The sequence below is a fragment of the Ostrinia furnacalis genome, unplaced genomic scaffold (assembly GCF_004193835.3).
Source record: "Ostrinia furnacalis isolate ACB-3 unplaced genomic scaffold, ASM419383v2 OfSCF3982, whole genome shotgun sequence".
Classification (NCBI taxonomy): Eukaryota; Metazoa; Arthropoda; class Insecta; order Lepidoptera; family Crambidae; genus Ostrinia; species Ostrinia furnacalis.
The window spans coordinates 1-20,133 of NW_021134221.1; the positions used below are offsets into that span (position 1 = coordinate 1).

A 20,133-nucleotide genomic window follows, 5' to 3' on the forward strand; every position below is an offset into this window, starting at 1 on the left:
ATTTTATTATGAATAAGACCGTTAGTCGCTAATTATTTTATGCATAAAAAATACATAATGGTAGGTATTAAATACGCACATTATAAATTTAATAATTTATTGTATTTCGGAATTCGGTCTATTCTACAGCTGACTGCCATTTGTGGGCTTAGCGTTAGACATACTCTCTAATCTGTGCTTAGCGTGGCTTAGCTTAGAAAGACTGGTTTAATTTGATTAGTAAGTAGGTAAGGTAATTTATTAAGAGCGCAAAATTTGAAATTACTTACTTTTAACGGGGTAGGCAAGCGGAGCAGAGATAGGTACCTAATAAAGTTTTAGATCATGTCATCTAAAATTCATAAAAAGATTATAATGAAAAAGTAAAAGTCAGCTTCAAACAGGCGCACTCGCGACTAGGTAGACACAGGATATTGAGTTTCTGAACTTGTTTCAACTAGGACCTAGGACTATGTGCTGGCTCTAAAATCCGTAAAATACGAATTTATCAGATTCCATCCATAGTTGATAAATAATGGATCGATCGGACTGATAGAATGTGGTCTTCGAAGACCAAAACAGAATAAACTTTCTTTTATTTATTTATGTTCTTAAAAGGCACCAAGACAAGGCATTCGACTTTTGTAACAATAATAAATACCACATACAAATAATAGAATAGCGAGCGCCATGCCGCGGTTCCCACATGCATTACCAAACGTCTACAAAGATCACTGTGTAATAAACATAGTTCACGGAATAGTCATAACGCTCACCACTAGATGGCGGTAGGGTAGAATCTACATCGCGGTGTTGAAATATTTTTCTGTTTAATGACCGTCCTTCGATATGTAAGCATGCTAGTTCGAGGAGCAATTCCTCAAAGCTACTCTAGCTTTGAGCCAAGGTTGCATCCGACTGCGACGTCCTTACTGGAATCGTACGTTGGGACTTCCAAACGCGAAATACCATTTTGCCAGTGACTCCTCCCCGTCTGTCTCCAAGTTCAATTGGCTGACGGACGGACGCCAGCACATAATATTTTTTTTACATCACGCCTGCTGTCTTTTTACTAAGCATCGACCTTCATAATTGAACTCCTGGACCTATACGCTTGTCAGCCTAGAAACCTCATCCCCTTATACTTTAAATAAAATAATTATGTAGTTATTAAGTCAGTACCTACAATCAATAGTAAATAAGCGATATAAAGCGACTGTGGTGGAGTATTGGTAGGTATTTTGAAAAGAAAGATTTCCGATAATTCACCACCGTACCAATTTTTGTAAATATTTCAGATTTAATGGTTTTCCTTTCATTTCATGGATTAACGATTCGATGCAATAAAAATTAAAATAGGTACAGGGTGTAATTTTTAACAGATTTTAGTCAGTTCGATTCCTGGGTGTGGCAAGCGAATTTCTTCCTTTCGCTCTTTCTTTTAAAAATAAAAGAATGTTTTCTTAGTGTAAAAAATTCTACTAGAGTAGGTACTTACTATTATGAGTACTTTTCCTTCGGGTAGTATAATCGATCGATTTGAAACGCCATGCCACGGTGCTGGTTTTCAGTGTGCCCCATGCCGAGTGAGGGTCACGGACCATTGGTAAAAATAAATAAAATAGTAAGCTGTATAAAATTGTTATTTAATTATTAGATACATACAAAATATTTATTTCATTCATTATTATTAAATTTGCTATTGTTGGTAGACTGTTTGGCGCAGACAGATAGAACACACTTTATTGTGTGTGGATGTCCTAAACTTTTGTAAAATCCACCCAAAAAAAATTGATCTTTTATCTTTATTAATATAATTGTTTTTTAATTCACACGACATGACAGAACTCACAGATATTTAAAATAAAAGCCCTATCGAATAAAAATGTCTGCAAAGGACTGGACCCAGACTACTAGGACTCGACGCTTCCTAGCGATAAACCCTCCTGAATTGAGCTGTTCCTATTTTATTTGTTAGTGTGTGATGTGCAATAAAGAGTAATTAATTTTACTTTATAGACTTCAATCATCATAGTAAAACCAATATTCTTTTTTCCCCTGGAAGTCAGTAGTCGCGGGTTCAAATATTTTCCATATGGAGCTAATTAAAAAAATGAATTTAGTGGTTAGTTAAAAACAGATAACTAAAGAAATCACCAAATTGATACCAATTGTTGAAAAAAAAGTTCTTCAGCTTGAGACTATTTTTATTTTATATTCATATTCCTGTAAGTTATTGCTATCCACTTGGATAGCAATCTGTCCTCAAGATAATGAATCAAACAGTGTCCCAGCGAGACGAGAGCTTTTGCAGACTGTTCTATACATAGCACCGATAAATAAGTTTAGCTTTTATTGTGGGCTTAGCCAGCTTTGCCCACTTACTCCTAGCCACTCCACTCCTTAGGAAGGCAAGAAAAGAAGTATGAAAGTGCTGATTTGCGGACCAGAGTCCCGCCCAACGGAGGCCCCGCCTACCCTCGCCTCATTTTGCCAACCGACGAAAACCAAAATTGAAAACAGTCTGTAGTCGACCTCCGTGGAGGATGTATTGCGAAGTTGCCAGTGACACAGTTTAGCTCGATTGCCACGAAGTTTTTTTTTGGAGCCGGAGCTGTGAAAAAAGGTGCGTAATATATTTTTTTATCATTTTTCAGGGCAAATCCTGTTTGTAATATTTTTTAAAACTATGATAGATATTGATAGACTTGCGTAAAAAGTTAAAAAACTAACTGCAAGCAGACTTAAGAACCTAAAGGCTAAAAATATTATTGTTTATTATATTTCATCGCCATTTATTGACAGAACCATGTTAAAAAAATTGATTAAAACAATACCCATTGTTACATAATATTACAACTACATCTGAGGCACTGAGTAAAATCATATTAGGTTGGTACTCTTACCTTGCAATCTCTTATACCTACCTGTTTGACACACAGCTATGTGTGTAATGTGTTGGAATATTTTGCAACAGTCAAAACTTTTGTTCAATTTCAGTAATACAATCCTAAGTATTTCATAAGATTTTTTTCTAAAAAGATCTATGCCTGTTTCACCATCAATCCCAAATTTTTAAGTGACCCCTATGGTAACAAATAACAGGAATGTTGTTTACATAGGGGTCACTTAAAAATTAGGGATTGATGGTGAAAACGGGCACTAGTCTAGTAAATTTAAATAGCCTACCGCTTTTAAAATTATCAAGTCTCCACATTTTTATGAATGGCGACCGCGAAAATGTTATTAAGTGGGAAGAGTAAAAAGGGGAAATGCACAATCGAGTTATGGAGCGACAGCTGCCGCCGGCGGGTGTCGGACTTTTTGTGTTTTATTTTAAAGGACGGCCGTGGTTTTAAAAAATGTTTGCGTGGACGCTTTAGGGTTGCAAATTATTATAAAAAACTGGACAGGCACATTATTTTATTAAGTACTTACTTCATAAAACCGGATATATTCACCGTCTTGTCTAACTAACTAGACCGCCAAATAAGAACTTAATTTCCAAAATCTTAAAGACATGATGGAACCATCATGTCTTTAAGATTTTGGAAATTATCAGAAAGATATACAACTTAAAATTTAACTAAGTAAAAGTTCTATTCCTGCATTCGGGTTACAATAATACAGTCAGTATAATTGTGCCGGGCAATTTTTAAAAGTTAATATTATGAACGTTGTAAAATTAACAGAAAATATTATTTTTGTTTTTCGGAATACTTATCAATTCAAATCTCTACCAAGTCTGAGTAAAGAAAACTTTAAAAAGAACAGGGAAATCTTTGTCTCCACTTCTTGTGCATTTTTGATGGGCTCCTAATAGCTTTTTGTTACTTTTCTCGTGATTCGCGATTTGTTCCTTTTATTTAAGAAAAGTTGCCTTTATGGCCAAAGAGTGTTTCCAGAAAATACAACAAAAAATTTAATTCAGGTTTGTAAAATTATTCTATCTACTCGACAAATTCGCATTTAGGTATGTCCATTTTGTTAAAATAATAAAGTGACACAAACGATTACCTACCTACGTTCTCTTCCATATTATTTTACAGATTAATTCTAAAGCCGTATGAAATCCCAGGAGCGTTAAAATAACAAAGATAAAAATTAGATCGCATGCAAATGAGCCGGAGTGAAATGCTAATTTTCGTGGGAGACATCGAACTTTTTAATCTCATGTGTCGCCCCAGCCTCCCCCTTGTCAGGGATGATTGAAGGCTCCTCATTTGGGTTTTTATTACTTTTTAATTTTTCCCATTTTCCCGAGTGGTCGCTTCGGAGTCGATTTTTTGCCGCGTTCATTAGCTTCCCAAGTTTGTTCTCTCGCCATATTGTAAATTGAAGAAAGCTGCTCATTTTTAAATTAAGATGTATCTTGTCGACGAGGGGGATGAGTTGCTAGCAAAATAATGTAGATTTCATCTTGTGCGCTTTTTTACTGATAGCATGATTTGTAATTACTTTTGTCTCAGAAAATACTCGAAATGGGCCTCAAAATTATCAAATTATTATTAAACATTGTTATATGCTTGACTCTACTCTTTCTCGTTTTTGAATGCACTAAGTTTTCAAGACGTTGTGAAACATATTGACACTTCCAAATCCAAGGGCCACAATACTAACTTCAATTATGTAGTTTGGTCTAACTTACTATTTCAACCCCTTTCAAATATTGATTTTATTATCTACTACGCTACCAAAAAAATCAATAACGCTGCATAATACCTGTTAAGTGTATTATAAAAAAGCGTATAATCCTATTTGCCCTCTCGAGTGAACTGTAATGAATGCACCCTGTATTTCGTCCCTCCCCCGCCCGCGACCCTGTCATTGTTGATGCGTCAATCATTGCGTGTTACTCTACTTGGGAGTTTGCACATAGAATGAGCGATTTGAAACCTTGTTGGTATGCAATTAAAGTAGAAAGAAGATGCATTTGTGGTTTGTGCGAGGTTGTAACAGAATATCGCATGCAGATGCCTGTGACAAGCTTTGTCCGCGCACTATTGTTCGGTAGTGATGGTGGATTCGTGGAATTATTAGCGTGTGCGATCCGCTCCGCTGGATATCGCAATTTGTGGATCAGATCACTAACGCGTGATGAGCAACGCATGAACACATAATTACTTGCCTAAGGTAGTTAGTTAGTTATTTGCCTAGTTGGCACTAACCAATGCTAAGACGTGATTGCTGACAAAAAACTGATTTTATGCCTGAAAAGAGAGTTAGTTTTCAAGGTTGTAGCTTTTTAGAAGCTTTAAAATCAATGAATTGTCAGTTACTTTACTTTTCAAGTTCATGACTTGATGAGGGTTCCCATTTCCATTCATATATGGGCAATTTTTTTTCATGACATGGAAAGTGACCTCAACTGTACATTGAAAAATATAAATCGGTTGAAAGTTGAAAAAAATTCAACAATGCAAGCATGCATGTTGAGCGAAACTATATCTTATGTAGTGCAGGTGATATTTCCCAATCAACGTCCAGTGGTTTTTCTATAACTGATTTAAGGATATAACAAGGGGATTATTGGTAATAACAGTGGGGCGTTTGGCATTTGCCGTTTTGTCGCGTTAGCGGCTGAGCGCGACGAATCGCGGGCGTTGTGGGAATCACGACGACTGTGACATTTAGCGGTCGCGTGATTGTCCCTCAGTTGTGGCAGCACCAGCTGGCGGTAGGTTAAGCAGGATAAGCCCGTGTTAAATAATTTGTTTTGTAAGGTTAAAATAGCCTTACATGTGACCTATCGTTAGATTAGGTAAAAGTGTGTTAATATTTTCATTAGGTTTTACAGAATAAAAAGCAGTGTACGGCCAGTCAATAAAGAACACCAGTTCTACACCCAACCTTTTTAAATCAAGTTAAATGTAGGAGTTTAACGTATAACAGTATTTATTCAGTTAAACATCTGTGTCCGTCATTATAATAATGTAAATTCGGTAGTTTAATATTGGTAGTCAATGGATAGTTTATTTCGTCAATATCTCAGTTGCACATTTTCATTACAATAGTTGATATTAGATAAATGAAATATTGCTACGATGCGTCTACGCAAAGACTACGGAACAAGTCTTACGTAGCATCGTAGTCGTCGTAGTCTCGTAACGCATAGCCGTAGCTTGTAGTTGTCGTAGCATGAAAGTTCTGAGAAATTATTAAAATTTATTTCATTTTATCCATGACCACTTCAAATAATGCTTGGTGTAACTAATTGGCTAACATGTTTTAGGTATCTTAGACAACCCCAGATTTCATTGCCAAGTTAAGCAAAAAGTGCAAATAATTCGGCCAGTAAATTTTGTGTGACAAAATATTCACCCAATCTTACAAACATTTGCGTTTACGTTTACAGTTTGGTACTTTACCATCAGCTGTTTTTAGCAAGTATTGATCACAGTGTCAAGGCCTCCATAAAAAACCGGCATGTCTCCACAACCCTAGCACCTCCAGTTTTCACCCCACACGTCGGTCGGTTAATACGAGGTTACGTGTTAATACCATTACCGGGGTCCGGCCCCAGCTGTTTAGCGCTTTGTTCGGTGTAATTTGATTCGGTAATGCGCTGCAACATGCCGCACTGTGCAGTTGCATTGACAGCGTAATTATTTGGTTCAAACTTTGACAAGACGCAAGGGCAGGTTAATTTTACATTATTTTAAAGTACAGTTGTAATTGAATATGCATGTAGTTACATGAGCTATGATTACTTGGATTGATGCGTGATACACACAGAACGTTAATACCCCATTTAACTGTTCTGTGGTGATACCTATTTGGTGGAAGAGAATTTTAAAACCGTGTTCATTTTCCAATTCAAAACTATATTAAATCTCAAGCATCAGTGAGGGTTTTGGATTGGTATTCACGTCAATAAAAATAACATATGAATTTTCGATTATTCATTTATTAAACAGTAAAAAAAAAAGAAAATAAAGCATATTATTTATTTATTTAATAGTGGATTCACATAACTAGAGTCCAATACTGGTGACTTTATCTCTAAAAAGATAACTATTTCAGTCATGCATCGTCTTCAAAACTTTTACCAGTCTTTTATTCTATCAAATTCCCTTTTCAGATTGTTATACAAATCAAACCTCTTCGAAATCAAAACCGTCTTCAAACTTTAAGAAAAGAATTATGAACAAGAGTCGGTTTTAAAATCGTTAACGAATCGGATCCGTGACGGGTATTAATTAGCGGCGAGACACGAGCGTCCCCCTTCGAGCTCCCCGAATGTCCCCCTTTGAGTGTCGAGCTCCCCGAATGTCTTTTTGAACAAATAAAACTTGCAGTGGAGCGGTAATCTACGTCATTCCGTGAGACGTTGATTTCTGCGAAATTTAATAACCGTCTGCTTCGGAATTGGTCATAAATAAGCATTAAGATATCTCTCGCAGATATTGAGTAAGTATAGCAGCACGACCATCCTTTATGTTTATTTATGTAAACGTGTACCGAATACGTTTCCACAACGAGGAAGCTCTTGGCCTGTTGTTTTTCATCTGATGGTAACTGATGATGAGGCTGAAGGTGGAAATGAGATCCTAAATCATAGAGGAACTATCTTTAGCTCCAACTGCCAGAACACAATAATGCCATTAATTATTTTTGTTTATTTTAGGGTATTTTATTTCTGTAGGAAAGTTGTCATTTGAGAAGCAGAATCAATCCTTTTTGTTTGAGTTCACCTACCATACCAATATATCACCCTGTATAAATGGCGTATACTTACTGCATATCAAGCGTAACAGTGTCTCTTAAGTAAGTTGCAATAAGTAAATTAGGGGGCTATTTGGCCAAAATTCTGCGTAAAAAAAGCTGTTGACTGCACACAAAATTAATTCCAATCAAAAATAATCCAGACAGATTTGGCCCCTCAACCGCGCAACCGGATATGTCCTAATATAAAATGGCGGTGTCCGCCATATTGTTTTCGCGAATTAATGGCGACGTTTCCTGTCGTCTCGAGCAAAGAATGGCGCTAATTAATCAAAAGTCGTCTCCTGCTGATTTCCATGGAGATTTCTCTTGGTCACAGTGTATAGGAAGCTGTAGTATCTATACTTTTTTAAATCTTTTTTATACAAATTCGTACTCGAAATCTTATGCATTTTAATAAAATTAGTCGCAGAATAATAATATACAGTACACACATTTTTTGTGATATTTTCACTAACTTTCTACCTACTCTCACGCACTCACGCTCAGGCACTCGAGAGATGAAAAATTTCTTAATATAACAGCTTTTCTCAAAAAACAGACGACAGAAAAGATATAAAAATCGCAAATATCGCAATATTCGCATTGTATTGAAGTACTCTAAAAGCAAAGTGAGATTTAGAGTATTATTATAAACTTTATTGCACAATAAAATAGTACAAAAGGTGGACTTAATGCTATTTAAGCATTCTCAGCCAGTCGACCCCTGGGTTATGCAGAAAGCTGTGTGTGCGAAGGTAGAGGTAGAAGGGTAGAAGTTAAAATTGAAGTTAAATTTTTAATTGATATAATATTTAAGATACATATACCTACATACATACATACATATACATACATATATACAGATACATACAAACATATAATATAAATAAATATAATTAACATATAATACCATATAATATGTGATAAATAAATAAACAATATTACGCAATCATGTGGAAAGGTGTTTACGTACACTCATTTTAAATGATGTCCTCGTTTCCGACTCTCTGACATCTTGTGGCAACGAGTTCCAAAGGCGAGTAGCCTGCACTGTAAAGGACTTCGAGAAGAAGGCAGAGTGGTGGACAGGTGTCACAAGCCGAAGGTTTCCGGAAGAACAGAGAGTTCGGTCATGCGATTGGTGCAGATAAGTAAACTTTTCTTTAAGGTAGGAAGGAGAGGTGGGATTAGAGAGAACGGCNTTTTTTACTTCTTTAGCATTTCAGAATGCCACCAGTGTCACCCTTTAAACCAATTGCGTAGAATCTTGTAACTTAGTAGGTGACGTAATCGGTAAAATTTTATCTTGTATTTAAGTAGGTACCTATTTATATTATGTTATTGCTATTTATCTATGAAAATAAGACAAAATATATGTTTTATAAACACTTAAGAGTCATTTACAGTAGTAAAGTTTGAAAAAATTATTGCTGTGAAGTACAGAATCACTTTCGTGGCATCAAAAAATTCAGAACGTTAAAGCTTCCAAACGAGTCTCACTATTTGACTGATTTACTGAGAATACAATCTTCAACATCAAGCGCTACAATTTTTGTTTAAAAAAAGGTGAAATAAGTTAGAAATAAAATTCGCCACGAAGGTGACGATGAGAACCGTGGCGATGAGAAATACCTATTAATGGTCAAATATTTAGATAGTTATGTGGTACGACAACTGCATTGCCTAATGACAAAAACGAAAATATAAATTACTTTCTACTACGTAAACTGTGTTTAATTATTTAGGTATAGTTAAATTCTGATGTTATAACGATAAAGTGGTTACGATTTCTAAGCGATTTTGAAACTTAGGACTTAGAACTTTGGCATACTACCGTTACGAGAATGACGACGTAAATTGTTGTGTTTACGCTACGTACTCGTATTGTAAGTTTTGCTACGTGTAAATTTCGTTCTATCGTTATCAAATCTACTTAATGAAAATATTCAGTAACAATCCGAGGCGCCAATGGTCGCAATGCCAAGGGTGCGTGCCATACAGAGCAGATGTACGGCCTATTGTTCCTATTAAAACTTTTATTTTCCCCGAACTAAGGAAAGTCAACCTTATTAGCATGCCATAAGAGCTACAACAACAGCAACGTCCCGTGGTACGATCACCACCTTTAACGCTACGCTATGAATGAGTTCCGATGCATTTGGGGTCCGATTGTGTGTACGAGAAATAATTCGTGTCACCTGGCCCTATAAATCCGTAATACTTGTTGTATTACGGTAATAATAGCACAATTAGGTTTCCATTTTGATGGATTGCGCGTGGGCTAATTTATAAAGTATAATGCTCTAATGATCGCGGTGGACACTGGAATTTATGACATAATCACTACTGGCGACTTGTTTCGGCTGCGATAATTTTATGTGTATATAAGTATTTAAACTTCGTAAAATTATTCGCTCTGCCTCTATTATTCCTATTAATGCAACAAATCTTACCCATACAATACATACATTATATTTTTATTCTGATGCACATAGATCAACTGAACTTTACATAAAATATTTATAGCAGGCTTGAATCTTTCAGCTTCATTTCAAATTCAAAATACCCAGAAGTTATGGCCAAAAGTCTGGCTGATTTAGCCTTTTTCCTATGAATATTAAAGAGTAGAAAAAAATGTGGCAAAGCTTAAAATGTCTGGAAAAAAGTTAAATTGATACAATTTTAGTTAATATAACAGTCTATCAAAATCAAACATTCTGTATAATTATTTTTACTTTTTCTAAACGAATAGAATCATGATCCTTTGCGTAAAAAGAAAAAAAAAAAACAAATCTCAATAACAGCTGCCTGGCTGTCTGTCACATTTCTGTCACAAATCACAAATGTCAAAAAAATTTTAAAGCATTGTTTTTCAGCAAAATGCCCGAGGCTTTTTCTGAATTTATAGACGATATTGAGGACCTAATATCCTCTCAAGACATCACTCCGAAGGAGCGGTATGCTAGCCGAAAGAATGTGAGCGTTCGGTCCAGGAAACGGGACGCGAAAAGTGAATCGGAACCAGTTGAAAAGGTTATACTGGAGAGTGTTGTCCCAGGTAACCTAAAATATTCTAGTAGCAAGAAGTTATTGGTAGTAACTTATTGATATACTAATAGTTATTTGGTATACTAACTTGTTATCACCCAAGTATGCTGGTTGTGATGTTTGAGAGGAAAATTATGAGGAAAATTAACATTTTGTGTGAAGTTATTGTTTACACTGTGATAAAATAGGTAAAATCTTACATCAATATCGCTTCTTTGTAATTTATAGACATTGTAACAGAAATAGATGATTATTTCGTATGTAATTAAAACAAAAACAGTCAAATAAATACTCAAGAAGAACAATCAAAACACATATTAAATAGCTTAACTTTCTTCTTCATCTCTACAGTGGACTCTAATTAACTCTAGCGCTTTACTACTATATTGTTACTCTGTAGTTAACTATTACAATTACTACTATTAGTATAAAATTACCTAATACTTCTCCCTATCTTAATTAATAAAATATTCTCCTTACTATTTTCAAATCTGATGTTATCTAATCACAGTTCCCAAAAGTTAACTTTATTTACTGATGCTTCATTCCAGGAACCCAAACAATCTACGTCAAAACATGGGGGTGCGCTCACAACAATTCCGACTCGGAGTACATGGCCGGCTTGCTGGCGGCGCACGGCTACAAACTCACGGAAGACAAGTGGCAAGCGCAGCTGTGGCTGCTCAACTCTTGTACCGTCAAGAGCCCTTCTGAAGACCATTTCAAGTATGTTTAGTTCAGTAAATATGAAGATTTTTAAATGAAACATAAAAACAGTCCATAAAGCCAATGCCAACATTAAAATGTCTCAAGTCAAATCAAAACAGTGTTTAGGTTAATAGTGTTTAATTTATAAAGATTGCATGAAGCTGCTAAATGAATAGAAAATGGATGAATAATGGCTTTATGTAAATGTGGCTGAAAATGCTGAAATTAATAATGATAGTCAGTCATGGGCTTAGTGTGGGGCAGCAATAGCATCCTATCTAAAGGTTGCACCCTGTATTTGTCATAATGACTGACCGCTGTGCGCGTTTTTTTGTGTTGACCGTCGTGTGTGAACTTTCTTACGGAGTATTGTGGCTGTTAGTACCGTTACAGTATAGGGGCGCTTGCCCACCCTGCCCCACTGTAGCTACGCATGATAGTAAACATTGTGCCTTGTTCGCAGAAACGAAGTGGAACTAGGCCAAAGCCGTGGAGTGCACGTAGTAGTGGCTGGTTGCGTGCCGCAGGGGGCGCCGCGCTCCAGTTACTTAGCCCGTCTCAGCGTGGTGGGTGTGCACCAGATTGACCGCATCGTGGAGATCGTCGAGGAGACGCTGAAAGGTGAGTCACTTAAATTAAACTATACCAAGAACAGGTGCCAATATTGCAGCTTTGATACAGTGCATTCCACCGAGAACACACTTCCATCACGCCTTGGTTAAGTGAGGCTGCTCAGGGAAGGATGCCAGCAAGAAATGCAGGTGAATGTTAGAAAACTATAACAGCCATTATACTCGGTCAGTATCAAGACTCGTGGCAGGTGGTGTCATAATAAAACAGTGCATATCACGTTTTCTTTCGCACTCACACTGGATATGGGTGATGTCACACAGAGACAGGCATAGCGTTGTTTACAATACGTATAATTAATAAAATATTGGCGAGTGTGCATCGCTGTTTCAAAAATTACTTATGGCCCCGCCTGCCACGAATCTTTGCGTCGAGTATAATAGTGGTGTCCCGCGTTCCTGACCTATTAAACTAGTAGAACTAAGCCAGCAGCAGGGTTACTACGAAAACGTTATCCAAAGTTTCGAATGTCGCCATCCCTCTCACGCAAAGCGAGATGCCAGTGCCAGCATGAGCGACGGTGACAGTTAGACCTGAAACTACATAAACAGCGTTTCGGAGTAGCCCTGCAGAGCCGCGGAGTACACGTAGTTGTGGCGGGTTGCGTGCCGCAGGGAGCGCCACGGGTACCTGGCTCGCCTGAGCGTGTACCAGATCGATAGGATTGTGGAGATCGTTGAGGAGACGTTAAAGGGTGAGTTGATATTATGTGGGTTTAAGGCTTGCTTTAAGCAATAAGCAGGAGGAAAATAGTTGGAAGTGAAATGTAAAACTGGAAGAAAGGGAACTTTGTGTCTTCAGCATATGTATTATGTAAAAATATAGGGAAAAAGTTGTCTAAAACACCAAGAATTAGATATGAAGAAATCCAGCTGACCCTGTGGCAAATCAATTGGTTAACAGACAGAAATGAAAAGCATAGGAGTGAATGAAAATGAAAATGAATTTTCCTACCCTAATTTATCACTTCTTATATTTTCTTCTAATTCATTTTGTTGATTAATAATCGTAAAGTGATACCAGAAAACTATTCTTCAAAACATGATTTGGTAATGGATCGAAAAAGTCTTTATAGCAATTGCTAAGTTTAACTTAGCACAGTTAAACCAACAATTTTGTTGTTACAGGCCACACAGTCCGCCTCTTCGGCCAAAGGAAAACAGAGGAAGGTCGCAAAGCGGGCGGCGCCTCGCTCCTCCTACCAAAAGTCCGCAAGAACCCTCTCATAGAGATCATTCCGATCAACACGGGCTGTCTCAACCAATGCACCTACTGCAAGACTAAACACGCGAGAGGGGAGCTTGGGAGCTACCCTCCAGAGGAGATTGTAGAGAGGGCGCGACAGTCTTTTAAAGAGGGAGTTGTGGAGATATGGCTGACTAGCGAGGATACAGGTACTTAAGGCCGCACGTTTCGCTTATTTGTCAAAGAAACGGAGGGGCGCAAAACTAGCAGCGTCTCTCTGTTATAGGTGGCCCAATGAGAGTTGAGGCCATCAATACGAGCAAAGATTTGCGTCTCGCCTCAACTTTCATTGTGCGAGCTATACCCAAAGTCCATAAGAACCCGCTAGAGGTCATCCCCATCAATACAGGCGGTCTCAACCAGCGGTGTTACTCCGAAAAACGTTATCCGTAGTTTCGAATGTTGCCATCCCTCTCACGCAAAGCGAGAGGCCAGCATGAGTGACAGTGACAGATAAAGTTCGATGGGTTACCCCGATCAACACGGGCTGCCTCAACCAGTGCACCTACTGCAAGACTAAACATGCGAGGGGGGAGCTTGGGAGCTACCCTCCAGAAGAGATTGTAGAGAGGGCGCGACAGTCTTTTAAAGAGGGAGTTGTGGAGATAGGCTGACTAGCGAGGATACAGGTACTTGAAATCTATTATTTCAGTCCACACAGCCTATTTCTTCAGAAAAAGAAAGACGGAGTTTATTTTATTTTTAAGCTTGTAAGCGCTTTGGACCTGCTCTGTAAGCTTACAAGTGTTTTGCATTAATAAATAAATAAATAAATAGTAGGGCCTCCACTCGTTTATAGGTCGCGCAACGAGAATAGGCTAGTTTCCTAAAAAAATTGGACACATATATTTTTATATATATACAATAGGCCATCAAACGTGTCTGTATACGCTGTCCGCGCTGAACGTCTTGCGTTGTCGTCCAACTGACTAGTGTCTCAACTTTCGTTGAGCGAGCTATTATTATTATTATTATAAAACTTTATTGCACAATAAAATAGTACAAAAGGTGGACTTAATGCTATTTAAGCATTCTCAGCCAGTCGACCCCTGGGTTATGCAGAAAGCTGTGTGTGCGAAGGTAGAGGGAAGAAGAGGTAGAAGGGTAGAAGTTAAAATTGAAGTTAAATTTTTAATTGATATAATATTTAAGATACATATACCTACATACGTACATACATATATGTACATACATATATACAGATACATACAATCATATAATATAAATAAATATAATTAACATATAATACCATTATAATAATGTGATAAATAAATAAACAATATTACGCAATCATGTGGAAAGGTGTTTACGTACTCTCATTTTAAATGATGTCCTCGTTTCCGACTCTCTGACATCTTGTGGCAACGAGTTCCAAAGGCGAGTAGCCTNTTTGATTTTTCGGCGGCAATGACGTCACTTCCCACCGGATATCGCAATAAATAATTGCGATTGCCAACAGGTATTATGAGAGTCTGCATAAGAGTGAGCTTGGTCTTGAAAGGAAGAAAGAATTTTAGACGATAGAGATTCCTCAGGCACGTTGTTACCTTACGGCTGACCTCAGCAACGTGGGCGCTCCAACTAAGTGTCGAGTCGATCATAAGGCCGAGATTTTTCACTACAGAGCAGTATGGAATCACTGTCCCCTCTTATGCAACAGGTCTCAGATGTGCATGAGGAATCCTCGACAGAAGTCGGGGACTTCCCACAATTATGGCCTGACACTATTAATATATTATATTATTATTTATTTTTATTATATCTATCTATCTATCTATATCTATATTATATAAAGCTCGATTACTCTATCTATCTATCTATCTATCTATCTATCTATCTATCTATCTATATATATATATATATATCTATTNGTTTATGAAAATAGAAAAAAGCAAAGGAGAAAGAATACCTCCCTGTGGTACGCCAGAGAGCACTTTGTTCCAATCAGAAGTTGAAGTCTCAGTCCTTACACACTGCTGGCGGCCGTGGAGGTATGAGTGAAACCATTCTAAAGCTGGGGTAGAAACTTTTAGTTGAGAAAGTACGGCTAAGAGAAGGTCATGATCCACGGTGTTAAAAGCATTGGAGAAATCAATTAAGACTAGAAGAGTAACTTTAGAATCTTCCATACCCTCTCTAATATCTTCTGTAACCTTAAGCAAAGCGGTAGTAGTGCTATGAGACGGACGAAAGCCCGACTGAAATGCATTAAGAAGGTTATTTTGAGAGAAATGTGATGATAACTGTTTTAAGACACACGATTCAGTAATTTTGGAGAGAATTCAGTAATTTTGGAGAGATTCAGTAATTTTGGAGAGAAAGCTATATCCAAAGTCCGCAAGAACCCGCTCATAGAGATAATGCTGCTGTCTATTCCGAGCACTATAATTCGAGTTTCCTCAAAACGAGAGTGAATAGGCACTTTAAGGGCGCGTATGTCCTAGACTGCATCTCACTTAACGTCAGGTCATTGCAGTCAAATACCAGCTTTGTTCTGCATAAAAAATGTGAGATCATCCTATCAACACGGGCTGCCTCAAGCAGCGGGTTACTCCGAAAAACGTTATCTGAAGTTTCGAATGTTGTCAAAATCAACCACACCACAAGCCCTTTGACTTTGGTTATGTTTAAACATATGATTTTAGAACAATATTTAAATTACGTTAAAATAATTGTATATTGAATATTGACCTCTATTCCCAGGCACATACGGTCGCGACATCGGCACATCTCTGCCCGAGTTGCTGTGGAAGCTAGTGGAAGTGATTCCCGAAGGCTGCCGGCTGCGACTTGGCATGACTAACCCGCCCTATATTCTTGAGCACTTGGCAGAAGTCGCCAAGATTATGCACCACCCTCGGGTTTACAAGTAAGTGAATTCTGAACCTTATCCTCACCACTATAAGGTGGTTAATGTGAAGCAACTTGGCATGACCAACCCGCCCTACATACTTGAGCACTTGGCAGAAGTGGCCAAGATTATGCACCACCCTCGAGTTTACAAGTAAGTGTATTGAGAACGTTATTCTCACGGCCATAAGGTCGTTAGTATGATAGCAGCTTATAGTATACTTGAGCACTTGGCTGAAGTCGCCAAGATTATGCACCACCCGAGAGTCTACAAGTGAGTGTAGAGTGAGTGGTGTAGTGTTGTAAACCTTATACTTACAGCAGTACGGTCGCTATTGCTATAACAACCTCCTCGAGCACTTCTGTATTGGCCAAGATAATGTACCTCTCCCGAGTGACTCAGTGCGTTATGATGAACCTTATCATTAAGGCCGTACGATGGCTTTTGGAAGGACATCGGTTCGGCATTATCAACCTGCGTTATATCGTAGAGAACTTGGCCGTGGTCACGCACCACCCGAAGGTCTAAAAGTTAGTGTGCATTGTGAACCTTATGTTCACGGTCTTACGGTCGCCAATACAATGATAGCGAGTTGGGATAACCAACATCCAGAAGCGTTTGGTCAAAGAAAATGAGCCTGTTTACTTGAACCTTATTCTCAAGCTCATACAGTTCTTAATTCAAATAGAAACTCCTTATTTTCAGATTCCTACACGTCCCAGTGCAGTCCGGCAGTGATCAGGTGCTAGCAGACATGAAGAGAGAATATTCTAGAGCCGACTTTGAGCATGTTGTTGAATTCCTTAGGACGCAGTAAGTTTGAATTCTATTGTATTGATACCGTAAGTCCAATGATAGTTTCTCTTAACATACCTGACTTGACGAAATAGAAAATAAGTGGTAAGTAAATAAATAATAAATATCCTTGGGCATTTTACACTGCGCTTCTGACAACCGATATAAACATACCTATTTTTTTTTTGTAAATACATACTTATTACTTATACAAAGAAAACACCCAGTCCAATACAAACAAATATGTTCATGCACACAAATGTTTGTACTGTGCGGGAATCGAAACCGCTACCTCCGGAATAGTAGTCCGTTTCGAACCACTACACCAAACGGCCGACAGTGGGAGGGAGAGTCGCATTCCAGCTAGGTTAAATTTCACTAAAGACCATTTTCCAAGGGGTTTTCAGGGGATGTCAAGATCCCCGACTTTTAAAAAGCAAATATAAACACTATGTCAGTAGCAATAAAGCTCAGTTTCCCACAGCGTGCCCGGCATGACGATAGCGACGTCATCTGTGGGTTCCCGACAGAGACGGAGCGCGACTATGACGTCACACAGATTTTGATAAAAAGTCTCCCTAGCACTAAAGTCCAAATTCCTTTAGCATACCCAGAACCTTGTTAACCCAATATAAACGCTATGTCACTAGCAATAAAGCTCAGTTTCCCACAGCGTGCCCGGCATGACGATAGCGACATCATCTGTGGGTTCCCCACAGACGGAGCATGACTATGTCGTCACATTGATTTTGATAAATATCGTCTTCCTAGCACTAAAGTCCATATTCCTTTGGCATCCCCAGAGTCTTGTTAGCCCAATATAAACATTATATCACTAGCAATAAAGCTCAGTTTCCCACAGCGTGCCTGCCTTAACGATAGCGACATCATCTGTGGGCACGGAGACGGAGCACGACTATGACGTCACACAGCTTTTGATAAAAAGTCTTCGTAACAATAAAGACTAGTTTCCCTTAGCAGTCCTAGCATGCCAAACTGCCAATATAAACACTATGTCACTAGCAATAAAGCTCAGTTTCCCACAGCGTGCCCGGCATGACGATAGCGACATCATCTGTGGGTTCCCCACAGAGACGGAGCACGACTATGTCGTCATTTGATAAATATCGTCTTCCAAGCACTAAAGTCCAAATTCCTTTAGCATACCCAGAACCTTATTAGCCCAATATAAACACTATGTCACTAGCAATAAAGCTCAGTTTCCCACAGCGTGCCCGGCAAGACGATCGCGACATCATCTGTGGCTTCCCCACAGACGGAGCACGACTATGACGTCACATTGATTTTGTAAATATCGTCTTCCTAGCACTAAAGTCCAAATTCCTTTAGCATACCCAGAATCTTGTTAAGCCAATATAAACATTATGTTACTAGCAGCGACTATGACGTCACATTGATTTTGATAAATATCGTCTTCGTAGCAATAAAGACCAGTTTCCTTTAGCAGCCCTAGCATGCCAAACTGCCAATATAAACACTATGTCACTAGCAATAAAGCTCAGTTTCCCACAGCGTGCCCGGTATGACGATAGCGACGGAAATCATCTGTGGCTTCCCGACGGAGACGGAGCGGGACTTTGACGTCACACAGCTTTTGATAAAAAGTCTCCCTAGCATTAAAGTCCAAACTCCTTTAGCATCCCCAGAATCTTGTTAACCCAATATAAACATTATGTTACTAGCAGCGACTATGACGTCACATTGATTTTGATAAATATCGTCTTCGTAGCAATAAATACCAGTTTCCCTTAGCATACCCAGAATCTTGTTAAGCCAATATAAACGCTATGTCACTAGCAATAAAGCTCAGTTTCCCACAGCGTGCCCGGCATGACGATCGCGACAGACATCATCTGTGGCTTCCCGACGGAGACGGAGCGCGACTTTGAAGACACTCTCCGGTTGTGCGACAAGTACCGGTTCCCTTCGCTGTTTATTAACCAGTTCTTCCCGAGGCCCGGGACTCCGGCCGCTAAGATGACCCGGGTAAGGAAACTCAAGATGATTGTAACCCTAGACTGCATCTCATATATCAACAGGTGTGATTGCGGTCAAATGTCTTTTCGTTCGTTCGTTCGTTTCAGCCAAATGAGGTCCACTGCTGGACAAAGGCCTCCTCCAAGGTTTTCCAACAATGCACGGTCCTGCGCTGCCCGCATCCAGGCTCTTCCCACGACCTTTACCAGATCGTCGGTCCACCTAGTAGGAGGCCTGCCCAAATATCTTTTGTTGCATAAAAAATGTAAAGTTTTCCCTTTCAGCAAGATCATCAAAGATGAAGTGATCGGCATATCTAATCCCATAATATTTCTTAAGGTACGATTCGACCAAACTTTTATCCGAGAATAACTACTGGTATAACTGGCACATTGACCGTTTCTGTATGGGAAATATGACAAAATGTCGAATAACTGACTATTTATTCTGAGATTAATATTTACTCTTGTTTGGTCGAATCCTCCCTTAATGACAAAAATGTCTGTAAATAAGTTTTAAATAGTTTTTCTGCCCTTATGTGTGGTGGGACTTGAACCTCTTTTCACAGAGTTATCAATGTTTAAGTACTTTAGTAAAGTATCAATTTAGAAAATCGCACCTGATGAGGCAGTATTTTATTTTCAATTAATAATATTTTATGATCAGTTTTCTTTTATACTATGGCGATTATTCCCAAACAGGTGCCAGGACAAGAAGTAAAGAAACGCACCAAGCAGCTCTCCGAACTTTTCCGCTCCTACGAACCGTACGGCCACAAAGTCGGCGAGACGCAAGAGGTCCTCGTGACCGACGTATCCCACGACAAAAACTACTTCGTGGCCCACAACGAGTACTACGAACAAGTTCTCGTGCCAAAAGAAGACAAATACATGGGCAAGATGGTCACAGTCAAAATAACGGACGCAACGAAATTCTCCATGATGGGCCAGCCCATAGACAAACCCAAGATGGCGGGCTTGACAGCGCCGCTCAAGAAGGGGGAAGTGTCAGGCGTCTGTCAAAAGAGCGAAACCAATACGTCGATACCGATACCGATTGTGGTTTTGATGTTTGCAGTGTTTTTAAGATTGATCTGGATGTTTTTATAGTTGTACAGAAATATAGTTTATATTTTAAGATAATTTTTGTTTTTCCTTCATCTCCATCTTTTG

General features: G+C 38.6%; 1 protein-coding gene across 2 annotated transcripts; it reads left to right on the forward strand.

Moving 5' to 3' along the window:
* Positions 1 to 10,532: 10,532 nt before the first annotated feature.
* LOC114358549 (threonylcarbamoyladenosine tRNA methylthiotransferase-like) lies at positions 10,533 to 20,103 on the forward strand. Of its 2 annotated transcripts, XM_028312540.1 has the most exons (8): positions 10,533 to 10,744; positions 11,286 to 11,460; positions 11,906 to 12,063; positions 13,200 to 13,466; positions 16,021 to 16,186; positions 16,874 to 16,981; positions 18,805 to 18,970; positions 19,663 to 20,103. In XM_028312540.1, exons 1-8 carry the CDS (start codon positions 10,567 to 10,569, stop codon positions 20,068 to 20,070), a joined length of 1,626 nt encoding a protein of 541 aa, XP_028168341.1. In that variant the 5' UTR covers positions 10,533 to 10,566; the 3' UTR covers positions 20,071 to 20,103. The 2 variants fall into 2 exon arrangements, with proteins under 2 accessions (XP_028168341.1, XP_028168342.1); XM_028312541.1 differs by lacking the exon at positions 13,200 to 13,466.
* Positions 20,104 to 20,133: the final 30 nt, after the last annotated feature.

Excerpts from the sequence above, each read along its gene's own strand:
- LOC114358549 (XM_028312540.1), top strand. The coding sequence starts at position 10,567 with ATGCCCGAGGCTTTTTCTGAATTTATAGACGATATTGAGGACCTAATA. Across the intron at positions 10,745-11,285 it reads ACTGGAGAGTGTTGTCCCAG|GAACCCAAACAATCTACGTC; the intron begins GTAACCTAAAAT and ends GCTTCATTCCAG. Across the intron at positions 11,461-11,905 it reads CCTTCTGAAGACCATTTCAA|AAACGAAGTGGAACTAGGCC; the intron begins GTATGTTTAGTT and ends CCTTGTTCGCAG.